The sequence below is a fragment of the Nerophis lumbriciformis genome, linkage group LG09 (genome assembly GCF_033978685.3).
Source record: "Nerophis lumbriciformis linkage group LG09, RoL_Nlum_v2.1, whole genome shotgun sequence".
Classification (NCBI taxonomy): Eukaryota; Metazoa; Chordata; class Actinopteri; order Syngnathiformes; family Syngnathidae; genus Nerophis; species Nerophis lumbriciformis.
Window position 1 is genome coordinate 43,680,001 of NC_084556.2, and position 20,407 is coordinate 43,700,407.

Below are 20,407 nucleotides of genomic sequence, written 5' to 3' on the forward strand. Positions count from 1 at the left end.
TACAACCTGAAGCCTGACCTGCTGCTGACCTTCTACCGCTCGTCCATAGAGAGCCTGCTGACCTACTGTATTACGGTATGGTACGGCAGCTGCACTGCAGCAGACAGGGAGAGGCTGCAAAGAGTGGTCAAGACGGCTCAGAAGATCATCGGCCGCCCTCTCCCCTCTCTGACGGACATCTACACCTCCCGCTGCCTCAACAGAGCCAGTGCCATCATCAAGGACAGCACCCACCCTGGCTCTGACCTGTTCCACCTGCTGCCCTCTGGGAAGCGCTACAGGTGCATTAAAACCAAAACAAACAGGCTAAAGAACAGCTTCTTCCCCAGGGCCATAACCATCCTGAACGGACTGCCCCATTGTCCCTCATAACTGCCTTCTCTTCGGTGCAATAACCCATTCCACCAACCACCCTGTTTTTTTTTGTTTGTTTTTTCATGTATATATTCATTTCACACCATATTCATTGCACTTCTACATTTTTTATATTTTTATATATTTGCACATTGTTTTTCTAGCATGCACACATCGCACTGTATGGAATGGCCTCAATCTCGTTACCTTGCGTAATGACAATAAAGCTGATTCTGATTCTGATTCTATTTACTAGGAATGCACTTTATTTTTCAAGCCATCATCGATAACTTCCTGCTTCTTAAGACCGACACTGATAACTCATGCATACCGGTACATATTATTTTTAAATGTATATTTAAGGGTAGTTTGTGCACATACGAGCTACCAAAAAGTGTATTTGACTAAGTGTACATTTGTCCTGACAAAAGTCAGTATCTTTAAGATGGTAAAGGGCTGGCCGTCCAGCGCCATCATTTTCATGATGACATCACAGATCACTTTGGTCCTCAGGTCGTTTCTGGCAAACGTTTAGAACGTTACAAAGGCTGCGCCGATAGAAACAAGCCGTGAGCCTCTTTGCGGCTGGCTTTGTGGAAGCTTCTGCAGCAGCAGGCATCTTTGTCATCTTTCAAAACACCTTCGTAGCGATGTTGTTGTTCCGGTGGCTGATAAGGTTTAACACTGAAGAAGTGTTCTATTTATTTAACGCAATCACGGAATATTGCAACATCTGAAGGCTCATCTTGCCTGTGAAAACAGCTATAATAAAGAACCGTTCGCTCCACAATGAAAAAAATAACTAAAGATAATTAGTGGCCATTAGGGAATATATTTTTTTAAACCTATACAGATAACTTCCTGCTTATGACCCTGACAGTGATTACTTATTTTTATTTAAAAAAATTCAAAAATGCAGATTTAAGTGTAGTTTGTGCACACTTTTCTTTGCGGCTGGCTTTGGGGCAGCTTCTTCAGTAACAGGTGTCTTTGTAGGCTTTCAAAACCCTGTTGGCATGTCAGGTGGCTGATAAGGTTTGATGTGTTGAAGTACAATTTTTTTTCCTCTTTACGGAATGTTTGCAGAACATTTGGTGAAAATAGCACACAAAATGTCTGACACCATGTTTGTTTACATTGATCTCAGAGAAAGTTTACGACAAGAGAAAAGGGGCGATTGATTTGGTTACACGAACCCACCTACAGCACAGTATTGGTAATCTCGCTTCATTGAAACGTTTATTTATTTTTTATCAGTTATTTGAGCCATTTCCTTAACGTTATCCGATTTATGTAGCATGACATCCTAGTTCCTAATCCCATTCCCTACTATATATGATCACAGATTATATTCCAACATGAATACACCCAACATTTGCCACTATAGCCCTATTTATATGTGCAAGAGTAAAACATGAACTCACCGAGAAGGCGGAAGAGCAATTGTTTAGTTGCCACTTGGTAGTTGAAAATGTTGATGCCTTGATTATTACTGACACCCAGGCGAGCACCAGCCCTCACAATAGCACGGCACAGGTTAGCGTTTCCTTTCATGTAAGCCAGGAGCAAAACTGCAAATGAAGAAGTGTTACATTGATTTGTGCAGCTGCGATGCCATCAAGAAAATATCATCTCAGGTTACCTGTGTTGCCTTCGTTATCCAACTTGTCCAGAGGGTATTCAGGCATACACTCCAGAAACAACTCAAAGATAGCAGCAGCGTTCTCTTTACCATAGTGGCCTAACACGTGCATTGGTGACTGACCCCTAAATTCATCATTGTTGTTTAAAAAAAAAAAAAAAATGAGGGCTATGAATGCAAGAAGAATAATTTTTTGGAAGTCCTAAGAAAAACAAGACATTTACCTGAGATTAAAGGCCTCCGCATCAATATTGGACTCAGTGAGGAGGGATCTGACATTGTTAAGGCGGCCCTGCATCACAGCCAGATGAAGAGCTAGCAAAGCAGAACACAAGGAAGCCCTTTTTAACTTCTCTTTGCATTGAGACATACAGCAGAGAACAAAGTGGACACAACTTCATTGTCTTCCCAATCACATTTTGTTGCAGAAAAATACATCTACACTCTGCTGAGACGTACTATTCTTATTCAGGCCTTTTTATTCAATTGTACAAACTCTCCCTACTAGATCTGTCCCATGAACAGGCAAGTGTACAAAAACATCATGTGGAAAACAATATGTACCGTTATTGCCATTCTCGTCCTCAGCTGCAAAGTCAATGGCATTCTCCAAGAGAACAGAGCAAATTGTGGCCAGGTCCTGCTGAGCCGCCAGATGCAGGGCAGTCTGTCGGTGCTTGGTCAGCTCATTTACTTTAGCTCCTGCAAGCAGCTGGACAGTCACAGGCAAGATGCTCCATTAAACACAGGATGTGATTCTTCATCAGGCAAATGAATGAAAAAAGTTATGTAAATACCAGATTTCGGACAATGATCTCTGATCCGGCCTGCACAGCCAAGTGTAGTGGCGTGAGTTTAGCTGCATCCTGAACCCTGGAGTTGACGTTAGCCTGCACGCTGATGAGGAACAGTACGCTTTCAATATCAGAATTTTGCACGGCCACGTGAAGGAAATTTCGCCCTTTGTTGTCAACCTAGAAAAACAAATGGAGGTGATAAGAAGGAAAGCTCTGACAACATGGAGGGTAATTGCTGCTTCAATGCAGGTCTGTATGCTTAGCTTTTTCACGAGGAGCACAGGTGCCCCTAAATGAATACATTTAGGAGCAATATGAAATGTCCGAAATAACAAAATTGTATTAACACTCAAACAATGTACACAGTAACATACATGTGAACTCATACACAAACACAATGCCATCATAAGGCCTACTGCAACCCTAAATTAAACATGCCTGTCCCAGTTTTTTTTTAATTAAGTCATATGGTTCTAAGCTACACATAAAGTCACATAATATGACTGACATCAGATTACATGCAATTACATTACAGAGTGATGTTGATAGGTTTTTAATGTAGTGGGTAAAAATTCAGTGGGTCCCCACTAAAATGGGCTGTTTGCAACCTTTACCTGGATGCTTACAGTGCGCTAACTTTCCAAAGTATTTTAAGCATTTCATCCTGCCCACTTACGTCTTTCAGCACGTAACGATGTAACTACACCCATATGTAACATGTGCAAGCGCATTCACTTTGTATGTTGCTAGCTAATGATAGCAATCTGAATAGCTAACGTTAACTATCATTGAATATATATTCTATCCTAACAACATAAGTTGCTTCTTTTGGATTGCTTTGTGTCTGTGCACGCGCTGTATGAACGACAAGCAAATTCCCCAGACTGGTGAGCAATTTTAATTCAATAAAATTAGTAATTGTGAAAAATAAAGATACTTTAAAAATATGTTCTGTTAAACCACTAAATGGTAACATAAGCTAACCTGCGGTGTTCTTGTTGTATTTTTTGTTTGAAAATGTAACAGAGCAAGTTGCAAAACGCTGAGCCTCTTAAAAAATGTATTTCTTTCAAGTTCTTATATTTTTATTTTTCTAAAAGTTTTGAGTTCCTATATTAACTATATGGATTAAAAATATGTTGAAAATGTATGTGAAAATTAAATAAAACTTTCACAAGATACAAAATTCAAATAAAATAGAATTTTGTAACATTAATGACACCAATAAATTATTCAAATTCAAATTATTACATCCATTACTAGAAAATCTCAAAAGAAGTGCTGATTTTAACACAAACAAAACATTCTTAACCATAATCGATGCGCCTGTTTTGTTGCCAGTAGTGCAAATGTTGCAGTTTATGAAACTGTCATCTGAAAAGTGCAGACATTTCGCTACAGCTGAAAAAAACGCTAACTTTTTTTTAGGAAGAAGACGCAGAAAGTAGATGCGCTTATTTTGCATCAGAAGTGCATACAGGCTATATTGAGGTACTATCACTAGTCTAATCAGTAGTAGCGGAAACAGAAAATACAGCTACAATACTGTGCTGACCAGTAACAGGTGTTATCTTTTTCTTCAGTGGCATTTTTGCATTCTACTTTCCCTGCTTACTATCTTGTCAGAAGCAGCATGTACGCGCAGACGCTGTCCTTGCATAACAAAACAGCGACCACCATTAAAAGTATTTTTCATCAACGTCGAATATGTATGTTTTATTTCATTACAGCACGTCCCCTAAGCGTTAAAACACCATCGACATGAATGAGCACAACATCGAGGAGTAGAAACCTGGGTTTATTTACTATCAAGTTCATATCTTTAGTTGAAATTAAATCTGTGATGACTTGCTAGTTGTTTTGCTAGCAGCTAAACTAGCATGTAACGAAAGCGGTGATACACGTGATCATGTCTATGCTGAGCAAATGCGCAGAGGGTTGATATAGCACCTGTATGGTTTGCGGACAACAATGTTTCTTTTCCCAAAATCTAACTCTAGTTTGAACCTACCTGTTCAGCAGCACCTGGTTCTCTTTTGAGAATGGCTTCTGCCGCCTTGTTGTTCTTGTGCGTCATGGCACAGGCAAAGGGTGTCATTCCTTGGCGGTCACGGATGTTAAGACGGATGTCTGGATGGGAAATCAGGAGCTGAATGATAACGTTGTGCTGGCTGCTAATGGCAGCATGGATAGGAGTTCTACCCTCAGAATCCTGACAAAGTGAGACCAGGTTTTAGAAAGCCCTCATTGTCATCAAATACAAGTTGGATGAGACTGACCTGAGTATTCACATTAGCTCCAAACTCCAGAAGGCACTGCACCACATCTTCCAGTCCCCAGCTGCTAGCAAGGTGGAGAGGCATCTGTCCATCTCTAGCCTCTTCTTCTCCTTCTCCATTTGGGCCGGGCCGTCGAGAGCTGTTCACGTCACAACCACTGGGCCGACAGGCAATATATTACGTTAGGGTGCATCTTGTGGAAATAAATACTCACATACAGCATGGACTTTTATATTTATAGTTCCAATTTGCGAATTTTAAGGAGGAAATAAAAAAAATAATATACAGAATGTCTAGAAAATGTTATGAAGGGAGTTCACTGTATTACTCAACTAATTTATATTATTTAATTTAACCATTCTCGGCATTTTACAAGAGTAGTGGATAAAGGGTAATATGTGTTTCCTAAAGTTATTAACACAGTTATCAACACACTGTTAGCTGATATTTCAGATACCTGTTCCAAATGTTTGAGCAAGAGTGTTAATGGATGAGTTATCCACACAGTAAATTAAATAAGTAAGTTATCAACACAGTGAAGACATAAGTTATCCACACAGTAATCCACATAATGAAATAAATAAGTTATCAACATAAAGAAAATAGGCAAGTTATCTACACAGGAAAATGAAATAGTAAGTTATCCAAACATTAAAGGAATATGTAAGTTATCAACACAGTAAAGGAAATAAGTAAGTCGTCTACACAATAAGAAAAATAAGTTAGTTATTCACACATTTGAATTAAATAAGTAGGTTACCACACAGTGAAGGAAATAAGTAAGTTATCCACACAGTGAAGAAAATAAGTAAGTTATCCACACAGTGAAGAAAATAAGTAAGTTATCCACACAGTAACAGTAATGAGGTTTCAAACCTGCGAATGAGAAAGCAAGCTGAGACCTCATTGTTCTCATCAACAGCTCTGTGCAGGAGGGTCTGTTGGCAGCCAGAAGGACCTTCACTCCAACATGTCGAATCACAGCCATGACGAACCTTTAAACAGATAAAAACGGCACAAATTAAAAAAGGTTTCTATTTTTTGGAAATTTCTAATTTAAAATATTTGGGTTGATGATCTGAATACACTATTCTTTTTAAATTCTTAATTTAATACAAATTCATTTGGGGATAAACGTTTTCTAGATATATAAACAAGAAAATGTGTGCAATAAATGAGGATAGAAATGTTCCTTTATAGCTTCTGTAACTGCATGTATACTGTACAATATACAAAGGATCTGCTGATCGGTATGGGCATAATTTTGTGAAATAGTACGAGATTGGCCATTGCCGATTAATGCCTTTTAATGGCGATCATCCATGCCGATCGTGTCTGGCTGACAAACGGCTAGCAGCTAATTGTGTGTCTACATACACAATGTGGAGACACTCTCCTAAACTAATAATAATCACCTCCATTACAGCAATAAACTGCATGTATTGGTATCTTAAGTATCATTATCAATAATCACAATGAGACTAAACATTTTACACACCTTAAGCAAACCAGGTGCAGGCAGGCTAACCGCTAAGCTAACCGCTAAGTTAGCTTGAAACAACACCAAGAAATAAGTGCTTAGTAAACTTTAAGAAGTGTAGATGGAAGTGCATTGCAGCAGAAAGTAAACGGTTATTACACAGGAAATTAACAGGTATATTAATAAGAGCTAAAGAGAAGATAACATTAACTGTTGGTGTGTCAGCATTGACAGTCACTACACGGCACGATCGGACCAATCCATAAATTGGCGGTGTCTATGCCAAGAGTAGCATCAGTATAATTAATTCTAAAGTGAGGAGGTCAATATTTTTATTTTATAGAAATCTTTACAAACTCAGGTAATACCCTAGAACAGGAGGATATTGAGGGCAAAGAACAAATGATTTAAATCAGTAGTGTTTAATTGTGTCTAGTTATTATGTACTTTTGACTTTGTATTGCTCAAACAATTGTATGTAATAAAAGAAAATAGGAAAATTGTTTAAATACAGTGTTGATATTGTTAAAGTTATAACATAATTCACCATACATTAAGTGAAAAATGCACTGTTAATGAATGGTATGGTAATCGGCCAATCTCAATCATGGATGATCAGTATCAGAATCGTCAGCATAAGACCCTAATGTGAGCATCCTGATAATATATTGTACTAGTGATGGGTCAGTTGCAACAGAGAGTTGTCTCTTTGAAGTGAACAACAATGATCGATTTGTTTTATTTGTCTTTTTAAGCTGTATTGGTCAACATGTGTGGCTGTGGCAGCGTCTATGTGACGACACTGAGCAGGAGGGGGTTTGGGAGGGGTTACACACAATTGCATGCAGCACACATAGAGCAGGGCACACAAACAGGAGGGAGGGAGACGACACGAGCACTAGAGGATTATACCATTTTACTGACGATGAGTAACAGCAGGAAAAGAAGAAACATTTCAACACTTTTGTTGTTGTTGTGTTAGACTCCGGAAAGGCAGAGTTTACACTTTGTAAAATAAAAATTTCATATCGAGCAGGCTCCACAAACAACCTGTACATGCATATGCAAACTAATCATTCAACAGTGCAATTAATGGAGTTAGAAAAATGACCAGCAAGGGACTCTGCTAATGAAGGTGCCAGTGTGTCAACTATTGCTGCTCCTATGTCTGTAGCATCAGCCAGTATATCACCACCACAGCCACCTAGTAGACCTACATCCCAGAACTCTATGAGCATGTTTTTGCAAAAGGCTATGACCCCAGCAAAACAAGACTCAATTGATGAGACACTGGCTAAAATGATGACACAAGATTTTAAGTCATTTACCATTGTGGAAGATTTTGCGTTTTGTTTTTCACTGTACATTGTTGCACATTTTAAAGGCCTACTGAAACCCACTACTACCGACCACGCAGTCTGATAGTTTATATATCAATGATGAAATCGTAACATTGCAACACATGCCAATACGGCCGGGTTAGCTTACTAAAGTGCAATTATAAATTTTGCACGGAATATCCTGCTGAAAACGGTATGATGGCGCCTGTGCGTGACGTCACGGATTGTAGAGGACATTTTGGGACAGCATGGTGGCCAGCTATTAAGTCGTCTGTTTTCATCGCAAAATTCCACAGTATTCTGGACATCTGTGTTGGTAAATCTTTTGCAATTTGCTCAATGAACAATGGAGACAGCAAAGAAGAAAGCTGTAGGTGGGAAGCGGTGTATTGCGGCAGGTGTTGTGCTGGATAACGCACCCCCGCCGTAGAATGCACCCCCTGACTGTTATGCCGGATAACACAGCCGGTGTTTCATTGTTTACATTCTCGAAAGATGACAGTCAAGCTTTACCATTGGCCTGTGGAGAACTGGGACAACAGAGACTCTTACCAGGAGGACTTTGAGTTGGATACGCAGACGCGGTACCGTGAGTACGCATGGAGCTGCGGCTTCCAAACATTTGATCGCTTGCCTGTACGTGCGTGCCGCTATGTGCATGTCACGTACGTAACTTTGGGGACTTTGGGCAAATATATGTGCTGTATGAACTTTGGGGAGGTGAACGGTACTTTGGGCTGTGGGATTGAGTGTGTTGTGCAGGTGTTTGAGTTGCAATGGCAGGTTATATGGACGGGAGGGGGGAGGTGTTTGTTATGCGGGATTAATTTGTGGCATATTAAATATAAGCCTGGTTATGTTGTGGCTAATAGAGTATATATATGTCTTGTGTTTATTTAATGTTTTAGTCATTCCCAGCTGAATATCAGGTCCCACCCACCTCTCACAGCATCTTCCCTATCTGAATCGCTCCCACTGCCCTCTAGTCCTTCACTCTCACTTTCCTCATCCACAAATCTTTCATCCTCGCTCAAATTAATGGGGATATCGACGCTTTCTCGGTCCGAATCGCTCTCACTGCTGGTGGCCATGATTGTAAACAATGTGCAGATGTGAGGAGCTCCACAACCTGTGACGTCACGCTACTCGTCTGCTACTTCCGGTACAGGCAAGGCTTTTTTTATCAGCGACCAAAAGTTGCGAACTTTATCGTCGATGTTCTCTACTAAATCCTTTCAGCAAAAATATGGCAATATCGCGAAATGATCAAGTATGACACATAGAATGAACCTGCTATCCCCGTTTAAATAAGGAAATCGCATTTCAGTAGGCCTTTAAGTTATATTTTGTTGAGTGATGTTTGGTTAAATTTGTGTTTTTTCAAAAACTAAAACGTGTCTTTTTATTTAAAATGTATTTATGTACATTGTACATGTTAAGTTATGTTAAGTCTCTTAATAAAACCATATAAATACTAATACTAACAAAAAAATCTAAGGAGCCGGAAATAAAAAAAATTTAGTGAGCCGAGCCAAAAGAGATGGCTCTCCACAAAGAGCCGGAATTTTCATCATTATACTGTACCACTGATGTACATGCATCTTACCAGCGTGGATGCAATATCTTCCAGGCCACTCTCCAAAGCCAACCACAAAGGAGTGTCGCCTTTGTCATCAACCACAGACATATCAGCTCCTCGAGTGCAAATAGCATCCACTACTAGTGGCAGCTGGTTGCTGATGGCCAACTGCAGTGCAGTTTGTCCCTCCAAAGTACTGACAAGGAAAATATACATAAATGTTTGTTTCAAATGTATTGCAAAGTCAAATAAAAGAAAGTGGCTAAACTTGTTTTTGACCAATAATCTCATTTTCTTCTGACTCTTGAAAGTAGCATTTCATCTTTTTATTCAAAACTTGTAAAGTTTATCTAAAGTCTCATCTGGATTTATTTTGAAGTGAAATTTGCCAGCAAGCACATCCATAGTCTCCTTACTAATCTTTGCACTGACATTTGCATTGTATGGCATCCTATGCCGTACAATATCGCAATTAATATGTGTTTATGCATGATTAACAATGTTTTGGGATCAATCGCAATGATAAACCCATTAGCTTTGACAGACCTATTTAAAAGACAAACACCCAAACGTAGAATGAAAAGTTTGATGAATGCATCAGAATGTTTAGACTGTTACCGAACGTTGATGTCTGCCTGGTGCTCAAGAAGGAAAAGGGCACCCTTGCTGTCCTGTCTCTGTATGGCCATGTGAAGCAGGGTTTGTCCATTGGACATGGTGTCATTGATAGAAGCTCCTGAGCCCAGAAGCTGAGCTGCTATGGTGTGCATACCTGACAGCGGAATGGCAAAGTGAGGCCTCACAATGCAGACTTACAAATCATAGAACTGTGCTACAGTATTTACTTGTAAAGACGCTACCATGTACCTGTCCATAGGGCAAGGCCCAATACTGTTTGGTCCACAGAATCCTTGAGACTAAAGTCTGGAATGATCTGGAAATTGTTGGAGGCATGTAGTGCATTTGCTGCAATACAAATATGAAGAATAAACAAGTAGTTTCACTGATGCATAGACATTCAAATGTGAATAAATGCCTATACCTTTTTGCTCGAGGATGACAGAGACCACATCTGAATGGTTGTGAGCAATTGCCATGTGGAGGGGGGTCTGCATAGCCACACCAACGGTGTCGTCAGGCAGAGACTTTTGGGTCTGCAGGTTAGGGTTCGCTCCCTGCTGTAGCAGCTCTGCTGTCAGGCTAGCCAAGCCACTGCGGCAGGCTGTATGAAGAGAGCTTTCCCCCTGAAATGATTTACATATCACATTTATGGCATGATTACAATAACTACACAATTTATTATAGCAACAAATAAACTGTTCTAGTCTCCTGAAACATGTGTCACACAAAATTTGATGTTTTGCTGTGATAACCTTGCTTAACCGATGCTTTTCATTCCAAAAATACAATAAATACATTAACAGGGTTCTTACACATAGGGTTAGGGTTACAATTGTTTACAATTTTTTTTAAATGTCTCTGGACATTGAATTTACCGGTAATGCTTTTTAAGGCCATTTTTTTCACAAAATCCATTCAACGACTTAATGCTTTTAATGCCCCACGTAAACCCTGATTAATGATAGAATATACCGTGAGCTATCCTCTCCAATGACATTACATTACAGCTTCTTAAAGATTCTTGTTTTGCGAACAATTTCTCTTGTGGATCAATAATGTTTGTCTGATCTAAGTCCGAGTCTAACACCTGGTTTGCCAGAGAAACGGAAGACATAGCAGGAGGGATCAGTGTTGCCATCTGCTGGAATTTTAATTTTCCTGAGGGAACTCTCCTGAAGGAATAAATAAAGTACTATCTATCTATCTATCTATCTATCTTAGTGATTCTATCGCTATATTTAGTAGGGATGCAATGGTACGCTGTAAAATACAGGACCGTACGGGGCATTATGCTCTCACGGATTACAGTTTAAGGCTTTTTTAATTAATTTTGTGCTGTGTGTGCAGTGTTTCCCCTAGAAAATGTGTTAGTTAAGTTGGTGTCACTCCAGGTGGAAGGGGGTGGGTGGGTATAAAGAACAGCGTAACTCGGCCTGTCGCCATCACGTCTCCATCTCATCGCTGCCACCACAGCCTGGGGGGCAATAGACTACAGACTGTGGTGAAGTAGGCCGGCTTCTTCCCGTGAGGAAGCCTACAAGTTTTGGTTGTGTTTTCCGCTCCATATGCTGAATGCCGATATACTATATACCGTATATATATATATATCTCGATATTTTTTCCGTAAAGGAAAAACAATACACAAAACAGTCCTAGTTACCTGAGATACTAAGTATGTCATAATTATGACTTAGTAAGTCAATATTTTGACTTAGTAATTTAATAAGTCAAAAATATGACAAAATAATGACTTACTAAGTCAAAATAATGACAAAAAAATTACTTAATAAGTCAAATGTATGACTTACTGTAAAAAAAAAAAAAAGTTAAAAGTGGGGCCACATAATGACATATGCTCAACTCATCATGCTTAATTTATTACAGCCTTGCTTTGCTTGTAGTTGATTTCTATTTTGTAAATGTTATATTTTTATCAACATGTGATAGCAGGTACCCTGCCATTCAAAACTAGGCTGCTACATAAGTAATGATTAATGTAACTATAGCTGAAAAAATAGTACAATAACAATAGGAGAGACTATTCATCCCTGAACACCATGGAGTTCATGTAGGCTTTATGATGCAGTTACATTATTATATCAACTATCAGTTACAGCTTCAGGAAACTCTTCTTTTAACATAATGTCGTTTTTTGCTGCTTCAACACAGCTCAATCAACACATAAAAATGTAAAGTGAAATAACTTAGTTGTTAACTGTAGGTCAATGTTTGTCTTTCTCTCAGACAGACAGGGCTTTGCTGTCCGTTTAATGTGGGGCGAACACAGTGAGCTAACGTTACGCTAAAAGCTAATTAGCCTTCACCTCAAGGACTGCGAGAAAGCTGAGCTTCCGCTTATGTTTCTAGAACGTCAACGGGCTCAGTGATGTTGAGTTGGAGAGGTGTTTATTATAATTTAGGGCGAGTCCGCTGCCTTATGCTCACCTGCAAAACACCTATGTGCTCACCACACAGCAGGAGCACTGACTCCATGCGCTCTGAATACGCACTGCTGATTGGCTGTTACATTATGCTCTGAATACGCACCGCTGATTGGCTGTTACATTATGCTCTGAATACGCACCGCTGATTGGCTGTTACATGCGCTCTGAATACGCACTGCTGATTGGCTGTTACCGCTCTGCGTGTAACCAATCAGATGGTTCTGTGGGTTGGACAATCCTGGGTGCTGCAGAGACGTACTGACGAGGCAGAACGAAGCGTAGCAGCTTGTTAAGACGTTAGTTTAGGCGGTGGCTCTTTGTTGTTAACAACAAAGCGCTCGGGAAACCCTGGTGTGTGTTCAGAGTAGCAAAAAGCCCTCCGAGTGACATGAAGTCCAAGCACCATTGTGCTTCTACCAATGCCTCCCCCTCTCTTCTCTGCACATTGCACAGAAGAAAAAAATTTAATGAAATTTTTTTTTTTTTTTTATGTTCAGCACTAGCATAGAAGTTGAGAAACAATTTAAATCTACATTCCAATTCGTTGAATTCTCCTGCTGAGAAAAAGCATCCCACCACCCCCAATCCACCTCACGTTGTGCAGCCTGAGCAAATTTATGTTGACTGAACTTTTTGGCCTGACAGGGAAATTAAATATACCTGCAGAGTTATTCAACAGAAAAAACAGAAGTTTTATTGTATTAATATTTTGAATCACACCTTGTATCTACTGTATATGTTTGCTCTGATTCAACTTCTCAGATTTACCATGTACTGAAAACCTGAACACAATTTTGACTGTGTTTTGCCACAAAATAAGTTGTACAAAATAAATTTAATCCCACAATTATGGATACAAATGTATTTTGTTTTCCCTGAAATTATCATTGAACTTGTTTTGTGGTGCTTTGTTATTTTACACTACCTCAAATTCAAACTGCACTTTAATGTCTTTTCATTAAATAAAAGTTATTTGAGCTTAAAAAATCTGCAATTTAGCTCACTGCTTGCCATTAAGGTGTGATGATGGGTCCTGTTGGCAAACCACTGATGAGAATCACTGGTGTTACGAGTAGTCAAGGAATAAGAGACAATTTACCATTTCAAAGTGTTGTATTTAGTAACTTCCAACTTTAAAAAAGTCCTATAGTATCCAGTACACCGGTTACACTTTGTTTACTGCAAAATGTTTCTGATTTTACTGACAAACAAAATAAAGCAATCATTTTGATAGGCGGGAAAAAAAATACAGCAAAACTGTGGCTCAAAAAGCGAGGTACAGACCAGACAGTGAGTGTGTGTTTAGTTATGTTGTACGCACCCATTTGTTAACATGGTTGACCTTTGCCCCATGAGTGGCTAAGAATAGAGCAGCTTCCTCATTGGCTGCACAAGCTGCTCTTTGCATTAGGCAGTTTCCTGCAAATGAAAAGAATATAACAGCAGTTGAAAACGCAATATAACCATAATGTATTAGAAAGTGACAGAACGGATGCACACCTGTTGACATATCAGGTGCATCAGCATCGCTCCCCCTTTGGATTAGCTGTGCTGCAAAGCTATTTTCATCAAATGAGGTGCCGTTGACCACTGGACCGTCATTGTGGAACGGATTGACAGAAGTGTCTGAAGAGAGGGTGATGTATTGCAAAGCCAGCCACAGAGCTGTGCTGCCCTCGTGGTCTTTAAGTTCTAGGTCCAGACTGAGAACATTGATTGGATAAAGGCTCATTTTCATTCATATGACATTTATGCTGAGCAGTGAGAAATCAACTAAAATATGTGTGAGCTCCTCAGTCATAATGGCATGAACATTTTTATGTGATATGTGCTAGTGTCAAAAAATTTAACTTACTGTCTGCACTGTAGTAGCTGCATGAACACCGGCTCATTCCCTGAAGCCACAGCTTCATGCAAAGGAGTTCTGACAAAAGAAAGAAAACACTAAAACTAAACTGTACAGACTGTACTCTTCACATGTTTATAACTTTAGAGATTCTTGACTGTCAATTTTACCATACATGCAAGACTTATGGAAGAATAGAGATAATAATTAGATATAAATAAAGAAGTGATGCACCAACATGTCAACCACTAAAAAATGCCAAAAATCACCTTTTCAACTTTCGGATAAAATACTTTTATCAGCAAAACAGCACGGCCGAAACAGGATGTTGTGATGACAAAAGCAAGAAGCACGCACTTGTCTGGAGCAAATACAACGTGTCTGCTATTTGGTCGAAATTCAATATATTCGAGAAAGACCCCCGGACAACAATATTAAGAGGACATTGTCAGCGGGAAGTAGGGCTGGGCGATATGGCCTTTTTTTAATATCGCGATATTTTAAGGCCATATCACGATATATATCTCAATATTTTGCCTTAGCCTTGAATGAACACTTGATGCATATAATCACAGCAGTATGATGATTCTATGTGTCTACATTAAAACATTCTTCTTCATACTGCATTAATACATGCTACTTTTAAACTTTCATGCAGAGAAGGAAATCCCAACTAAAAAAATCAAAAATGTTTTCATACGGTGTTGATCTGGAAATGTTTGCCTCGGCATTTTGATGGTGTGGACGTGTGGCACCAAACGGAGATATTGACGTGCGGAGTAAGCACTCTTCATTGTCTAGCGGGTGACTTTTCAAATGATGCTACATATTAGCAGTGTAGCCGAGTGTCCTGGGTTCGCCTATACAGTGTACTTATCTAATAAAATAATAAACGGGAGACATTAGAGCAGGTTCGGTAGCCACCGCTTCTTTAATGTCAACATCACACACCTCCTGCCACAACCACACACACCCTACGTCACAGCCCTACGGCAACTCTGGAGGGACAAAACTCCTCCTCCTTACCTAACACACTCCGGTAACTTGGGACACCCTGAACTGTTTGTTACAGCAGTAATGCTACTTTTTATAGCAACGCTTTTGCCCCACACTTGAGAAATTACGGTTGTCTGTTCGACATATTCCCACTTGAAGCCAAACCACTGCCAGATGATAGACCCCCTGCTGTTTTTCTTTGGAATTAATTATTCCTCCATTTGTTACCAGATTCACACCTTCATTCTCTTGTTTTACCGCTCGCACCACTCCGCTAGCATCACAGCTTACGTTAGCCATGCTGCTACCTCTCTGCTCGGGGAGGACGTATACATATGTGACGTATAACGTGACAGTATGTGACGTGTGTAAGAAGGTGCGCTTGCTGTCTGTGAGAAGGAAAGACCGGAAAGAGCGAGGAGAGCCTGTAGTGTAATGCCCGAAGCTAAAAGCAACTGCGTGAGAACGTATACTCGATATCACGATATAGTCATTTTCTATATCGCACAGAGACAAACCCGCAATATATCGCGTACAGTATATCAATATATCGCCCAGCCCTAGCGGGAAGCGCAGCTGGAGCAGCAGCATTCGCTGTTCATCGATAACATCATAGAGCGGCAGAGATCAAGACTCTTAAAACACGAGTAGTCTCCGGCCAAGAATTTTCATTGGGGTGCATCCCTAAAATAAAGCATGCAACTAACCTGCCCTTGCTGTTCTGCATGTTGGGGTTGGCTCCAGCTTTGAGCAGAGCTTCTGCAATGTGTGCCATGCCGCTCATCACATCGGCAGAGTGCTTCTTGGGGCTAAAAGAACAAACCAGGTGAAGAGGAGTTTCCACCGCGCCCACGGTGGCAGCATTGACCTGAGCTGAGTGACGAATTAAGAAGATGGAGGCAAATTCATCACCTGGGGAAAAAAATGATAGAAAAGATGTTTATCAGCAGCAATTAGTTTAGAAAAAATATATCCTGTTGGTCATTTGTTTTCCTATTTAATATGCCAGGTGATACAAAATTGAAGTAGTAACTTCTAACCTCTTTGGATAGCCTTATGCAGAAGGCTCCATCCGCTCTGGTCTACCATATCAACATCAGCTTTGTTGTTCACCAGAGTAGTTGCGATACTTTCCAACTTCCGAGAGAGCGCCAGGTCGAGAGCCAGGTCGCCATTGTTGTCCACTTCATTCAGCTTGCCAGGCAACTAAGAACAGACAAAATATGTATTAGAGCTCAGTGGGAAACTTGTATTACACAATTAGTAGCTGTTAGCAACAGACCTACCTGAGAGTCCATCTCAATGAGATAGAGGAAAACCACATCTTCTCGCTCAACATTGATGGCTTTGTGGAGAGGGTAGCCCGTTTTAGACTTGATCATCTTGTACAAAAGCTGCGCACTCATGGTGCTGAAATCATCTTTTCTCAGATCATCCTGACACAGACAAGAGATAAGCAATTACTGTACCTGCTTACAAAACGACAATTGTGAAGCTGTGTTAATACTCAAAGCTGTGTTATGGCTCAAAGAAGTGAAGGTCATTATATTTATATGGCGTTTTTTTCCCCTAGATATTTAAAGTGCTGTTCATAGTGAAACCCGTTATCTACATTTTAAAGCTACATTTAAATCAATGTGGGTGGCACTGGGAGCAGGTGTGTAGCGTCTTGCCCACGGACACAACAGCAGTGACTAGGATGGCGGAAGCGGGAATCGAACCTGGAACCCCTAAAGTTGCTGGCACGGTCGCTCTACTAACCGACGCGACAAGCATGAATAATTATTAAAAAAGACAAATGCACAGGGTATGAAAACTTGAGCTTTTTCTGGCTTTTTTGCTTTGACGGGTCTGAAAATGAACTACATCTCACGGAATCCTCTGCGGGACCGGCATGTGGGGGTGTGGAGCTCCGTAAAGTGGAGAAAAAGACGCAGCAGGAATTGAAGTGTGTTCCGTTTCATAATTGAAAAGGAATTCTATTTTTTCAAACTCTTGTCTATATCTGATTAGTTATGTTGCTAACAAACAGACAAACAACCCTGGCGAAAATATAACTTCTGTGGCGGAAGCAGTGTTGGGACTAACGCGTTACTGTAACGCCGTTGTTTCGGCGGTAACTAGTAATCTAACGTGTTATTTTTTATATTAAGTAACTCAGTTACCGTTACTACATGATGCGTTGCTGCGTTATTTTACGTTATTTTTTATGTAGTATCGGCTAGAAACAGAAGATCTGAGTGTGTTTTATTGAAATACTGCGGTGTCGTCCTTCTGTGTCACAAGGAAAAGAAGAGGCGTGCTTTCTGTGGGTGGGGGGCTCCCAGACCGGAGTTGAGGGGCGCAGGGGAGACGTTCCTCCAGGGCCTATGTACTTCGGGGCTAACAACCTTCACTTTACCCGGAAGTGAGTCTTTACAGCTGAGGGTGAATGACGAGGCCGGCGGTTTGTTGCAACTTTATTGGACGCAGCCATCCACCAAGCTAGAGCACCTGCACGCACTCACTGTTGCCGCTCGCTCACCTCTCTCGCCCACTCACCTCACATGCTGTCATATCTTAAAGGGACACCCACGCACACGCACACGCACACGCACACACACACAACTAACAAGACATCATGGCGAAGCCAGAAGTCGAGTTTCTTAACATGGAGACATTGTCAATATTTTTCTTTTGTCGAGCACAAAGAAAATAACATTTTAGTTAAATGTAAGTTGTGTCTTGGATCAAAGATCCTATCTATTTAAAGTTAAAGTGCCATTATGTTGCAGCTATTGTTGCTGAGATAGGCTCCAGCGCCCCCCGCGACCCCAAAGGGAATATCAATCAATCAATCAATGTTTATTTATATAGCCCTAAATCACAAGTGTCTCAAAGGGCTGCACAAGCCACAACGACATCCTTGGTACAAAGCCCAAATAAGCGGTAGAAAATGGATGGATGGATGGATATTTAAAATAGTTTTGTCAATTTGTTCAGGCCTGAAATAAATTTGCCCTTTGAAACATATCTTTGTCTTTGTGTGTTGTATCTAGACCACATTGCATTCTGAGTTCAATGATGCAAATGCAAGTTGATCAACAGATTGTATTATTCCCCAGTGCAATAACAGTACTGAAATGAAGGCTAAAAGGGCATTAATGGGAGCCTTTAAAAAAAAAAAAGAGAGAGAGAAAAAAAAAAAAGCACCGGTAACTAAATAGTTACTTTTCACAGTAACACATTACTTTTTGGTGTAAGTAACTGAGTTACCTTTTAAATAAAGTAACTAGTAACTGTAACCAGTTACTGGTTTTCAGTAACTAACCCAACACTGGGCGGAAATAATAAAGAGTCTGTTTTGATCTGGAACGCTTGAGACTGTTAAGGCGCACCGTGCCGAGGAGAAAGCACCTGCTGCACACCGCAGCTTTTTAATGAATCAATCAATCTTTATTTATAAAGTCCTATTCCTACATAAAAGAAATACAACACAAAGTGCTTTATAGACTTAAAAACAATACCCCGATGACCCACATTTCCCATGCGCACGCACGTGCACGCACAAAAGTTAATGTACAAAGTATTTATTATTTTCTTGTTTTACTACTTCACATTCAAGCTAGCTTGGCTGGTTGGCATGTTCTCCTCTCCTCCTTTGTGTGTGTCCATGCTAGATCTGCATTTTAGAACTGTCTGCATTATTGTACTTAAAGGCCTACTGAAACCCACTACTACCGACCACGCAGTCTGATAGTTTATACATCAATGATGAAATCTTAACATTGCAACACATGCCAATACGGCCGGGTTAGTTTACTAAAGTACAATTTAAAATTTTGCGCGACATATCCTGCTGAAAACGTCTCGGTATGATGACGTCAGCGCGTGACGTCACGGATTGTAGAGGACATTTTGAGACAGCATGGTTGCCAGCTATTAAGTCGTCTGTTTCATCACAAAATTCCACAGTATTCTGGACATCTGTGTTGGTGAATCTTTTGCAATTTGTTCAATGAACAATGGAGACAGCAAAGAAGAAAGCTGTAGGTGGGAAGCGCTGTATTGCGGCCGACTACAGCAACACAAACACAGCCGGTGTTTCATTGTTTACATTCCCGGAAGATGACAGTCAAGCTTTACCATTGGCCTGTGGAGAATTGGGACAACAGAGACTCTTACCAGGAGGACTTTGAGTTGGATGCGCAGACACGGTACCGTGAGTACGCTTCCAAACATTTGATCGCTTGCCCGTACGTGCGTGCTGCTATGTGCATGTCACGTACGTAACTTTGGGGAAAAATACGTGCTGTATGAACTTTGGGAAGGTGAACGGTACTTTGGGCTGTGGGATTGAGTGTGTTGTGCAGGTGTTTGAGTTGTATTGGCGGGTTATATGGACGGGAGGGGGGAGGTGTTTGTTATGCCGTATTAATTTGTGGCATATTAAATATACGCCTGGTTGTGCTGTGGCTAATAGAGTATATATATGTCCTGTGTTTATTTACTGTTTTAGTCATTCCCAGCTGAATATCAGGTCCCACCCGCCTCTCACAGCATCATGGGGAAATTGTTGCTTTCTCGGTCCGAATCGCTATCGCTGCTGGTGGCCATGATTGCAAACAATGTGCGGATGTGAGGAGCTCCACAACCGGTGACGTCACGCTACTCGTCTGCTACTTCCGGTACAGGCAAGGCTTTTTTATCAGCGACCAAAAGTTGCGAACTTTATCGTCGATGTTCTCTACTAAATCCTTTCAGCAAAAATATGGCAATATCGCGAAATGATCAAGTATGACACACAGAATGGACCTGCTATCCCCGTTTAAATAAGAAAATCGCATTTCAGTAGGCCTTTAACTTAGTAAATAATTGATATTTGAACGATTGTCTATGTGCTCATCGCAATGCATTGGAAAATGTATAATTTTTATTGCAAACTACTTTAAATGATTTTTATGTTGTAAATGTGCCTTCTATATATGCATATATAATGTACATAATGCATGTACATAGAATGTTGGCAATACAGAAGAGTACTGTAGAA

At 40.4% G+C, this 20,407-nt stretch overlaps 1 protein-coding gene across 2 annotated transcripts in view; it reads right to left on the bottom strand.

Annotated features, from left to right (window-relative positions):
* Positions 1-20,407, bottom strand: part of ankfy1 (ankyrin repeat and FYVE domain containing 1) — a 38,374-nt gene that overhangs the window by 3,211 nt on the left and 14,756 nt on the right. For both annotated transcript variants that reach the window (XM_061963113.1, XM_061963112.1), the window contains exons 6-23: positions 16,665-16,814; positions 16,419-16,584; positions 16,086-16,290; positions 14,392-14,460; positions 14,037-14,239; positions 13,858-13,955; positions 10,514-10,715; positions 10,339-10,437; positions 10,090-10,243; positions 9,499-9,667; positions 5,949-6,067; positions 5,073-5,229; positions 4,805-5,005; positions 2,794-2,970; positions 2,561-2,708; positions 2,221-2,311; positions 1,997-2,121; positions 1,779-1,925 (exon numbers count right to left, since the gene is read on the bottom strand). In XM_061963113.1, coding sequence (XP_061819097.1) covers positions 1,779-1,925; positions 1,997-2,121; positions 2,221-2,311; positions 2,561-2,708; positions 2,794-2,970; positions 4,805-5,005; positions 5,073-5,229; positions 5,949-6,067; positions 9,499-9,667; positions 10,090-10,243; positions 10,339-10,437; positions 10,514-10,715; positions 13,858-13,955; positions 14,037-14,239; positions 14,392-14,460; positions 16,086-16,290; positions 16,419-16,584; positions 16,665-16,814 — 2,680 coding nt within the window. The remainder of the gene's footprint in view (positions 1-1,778; positions 1,926-1,996; positions 2,122-2,220; positions 2,312-2,560; positions 2,709-2,793; positions 2,971-4,804; positions 5,006-5,072; positions 5,230-5,948; positions 6,068-9,498; positions 9,668-10,089; positions 10,244-10,338; positions 10,438-10,513; positions 10,716-13,857; positions 13,956-14,036; positions 14,240-14,391; positions 14,461-16,085; positions 16,291-16,418; positions 16,585-16,664; positions 16,815-20,407) is intronic.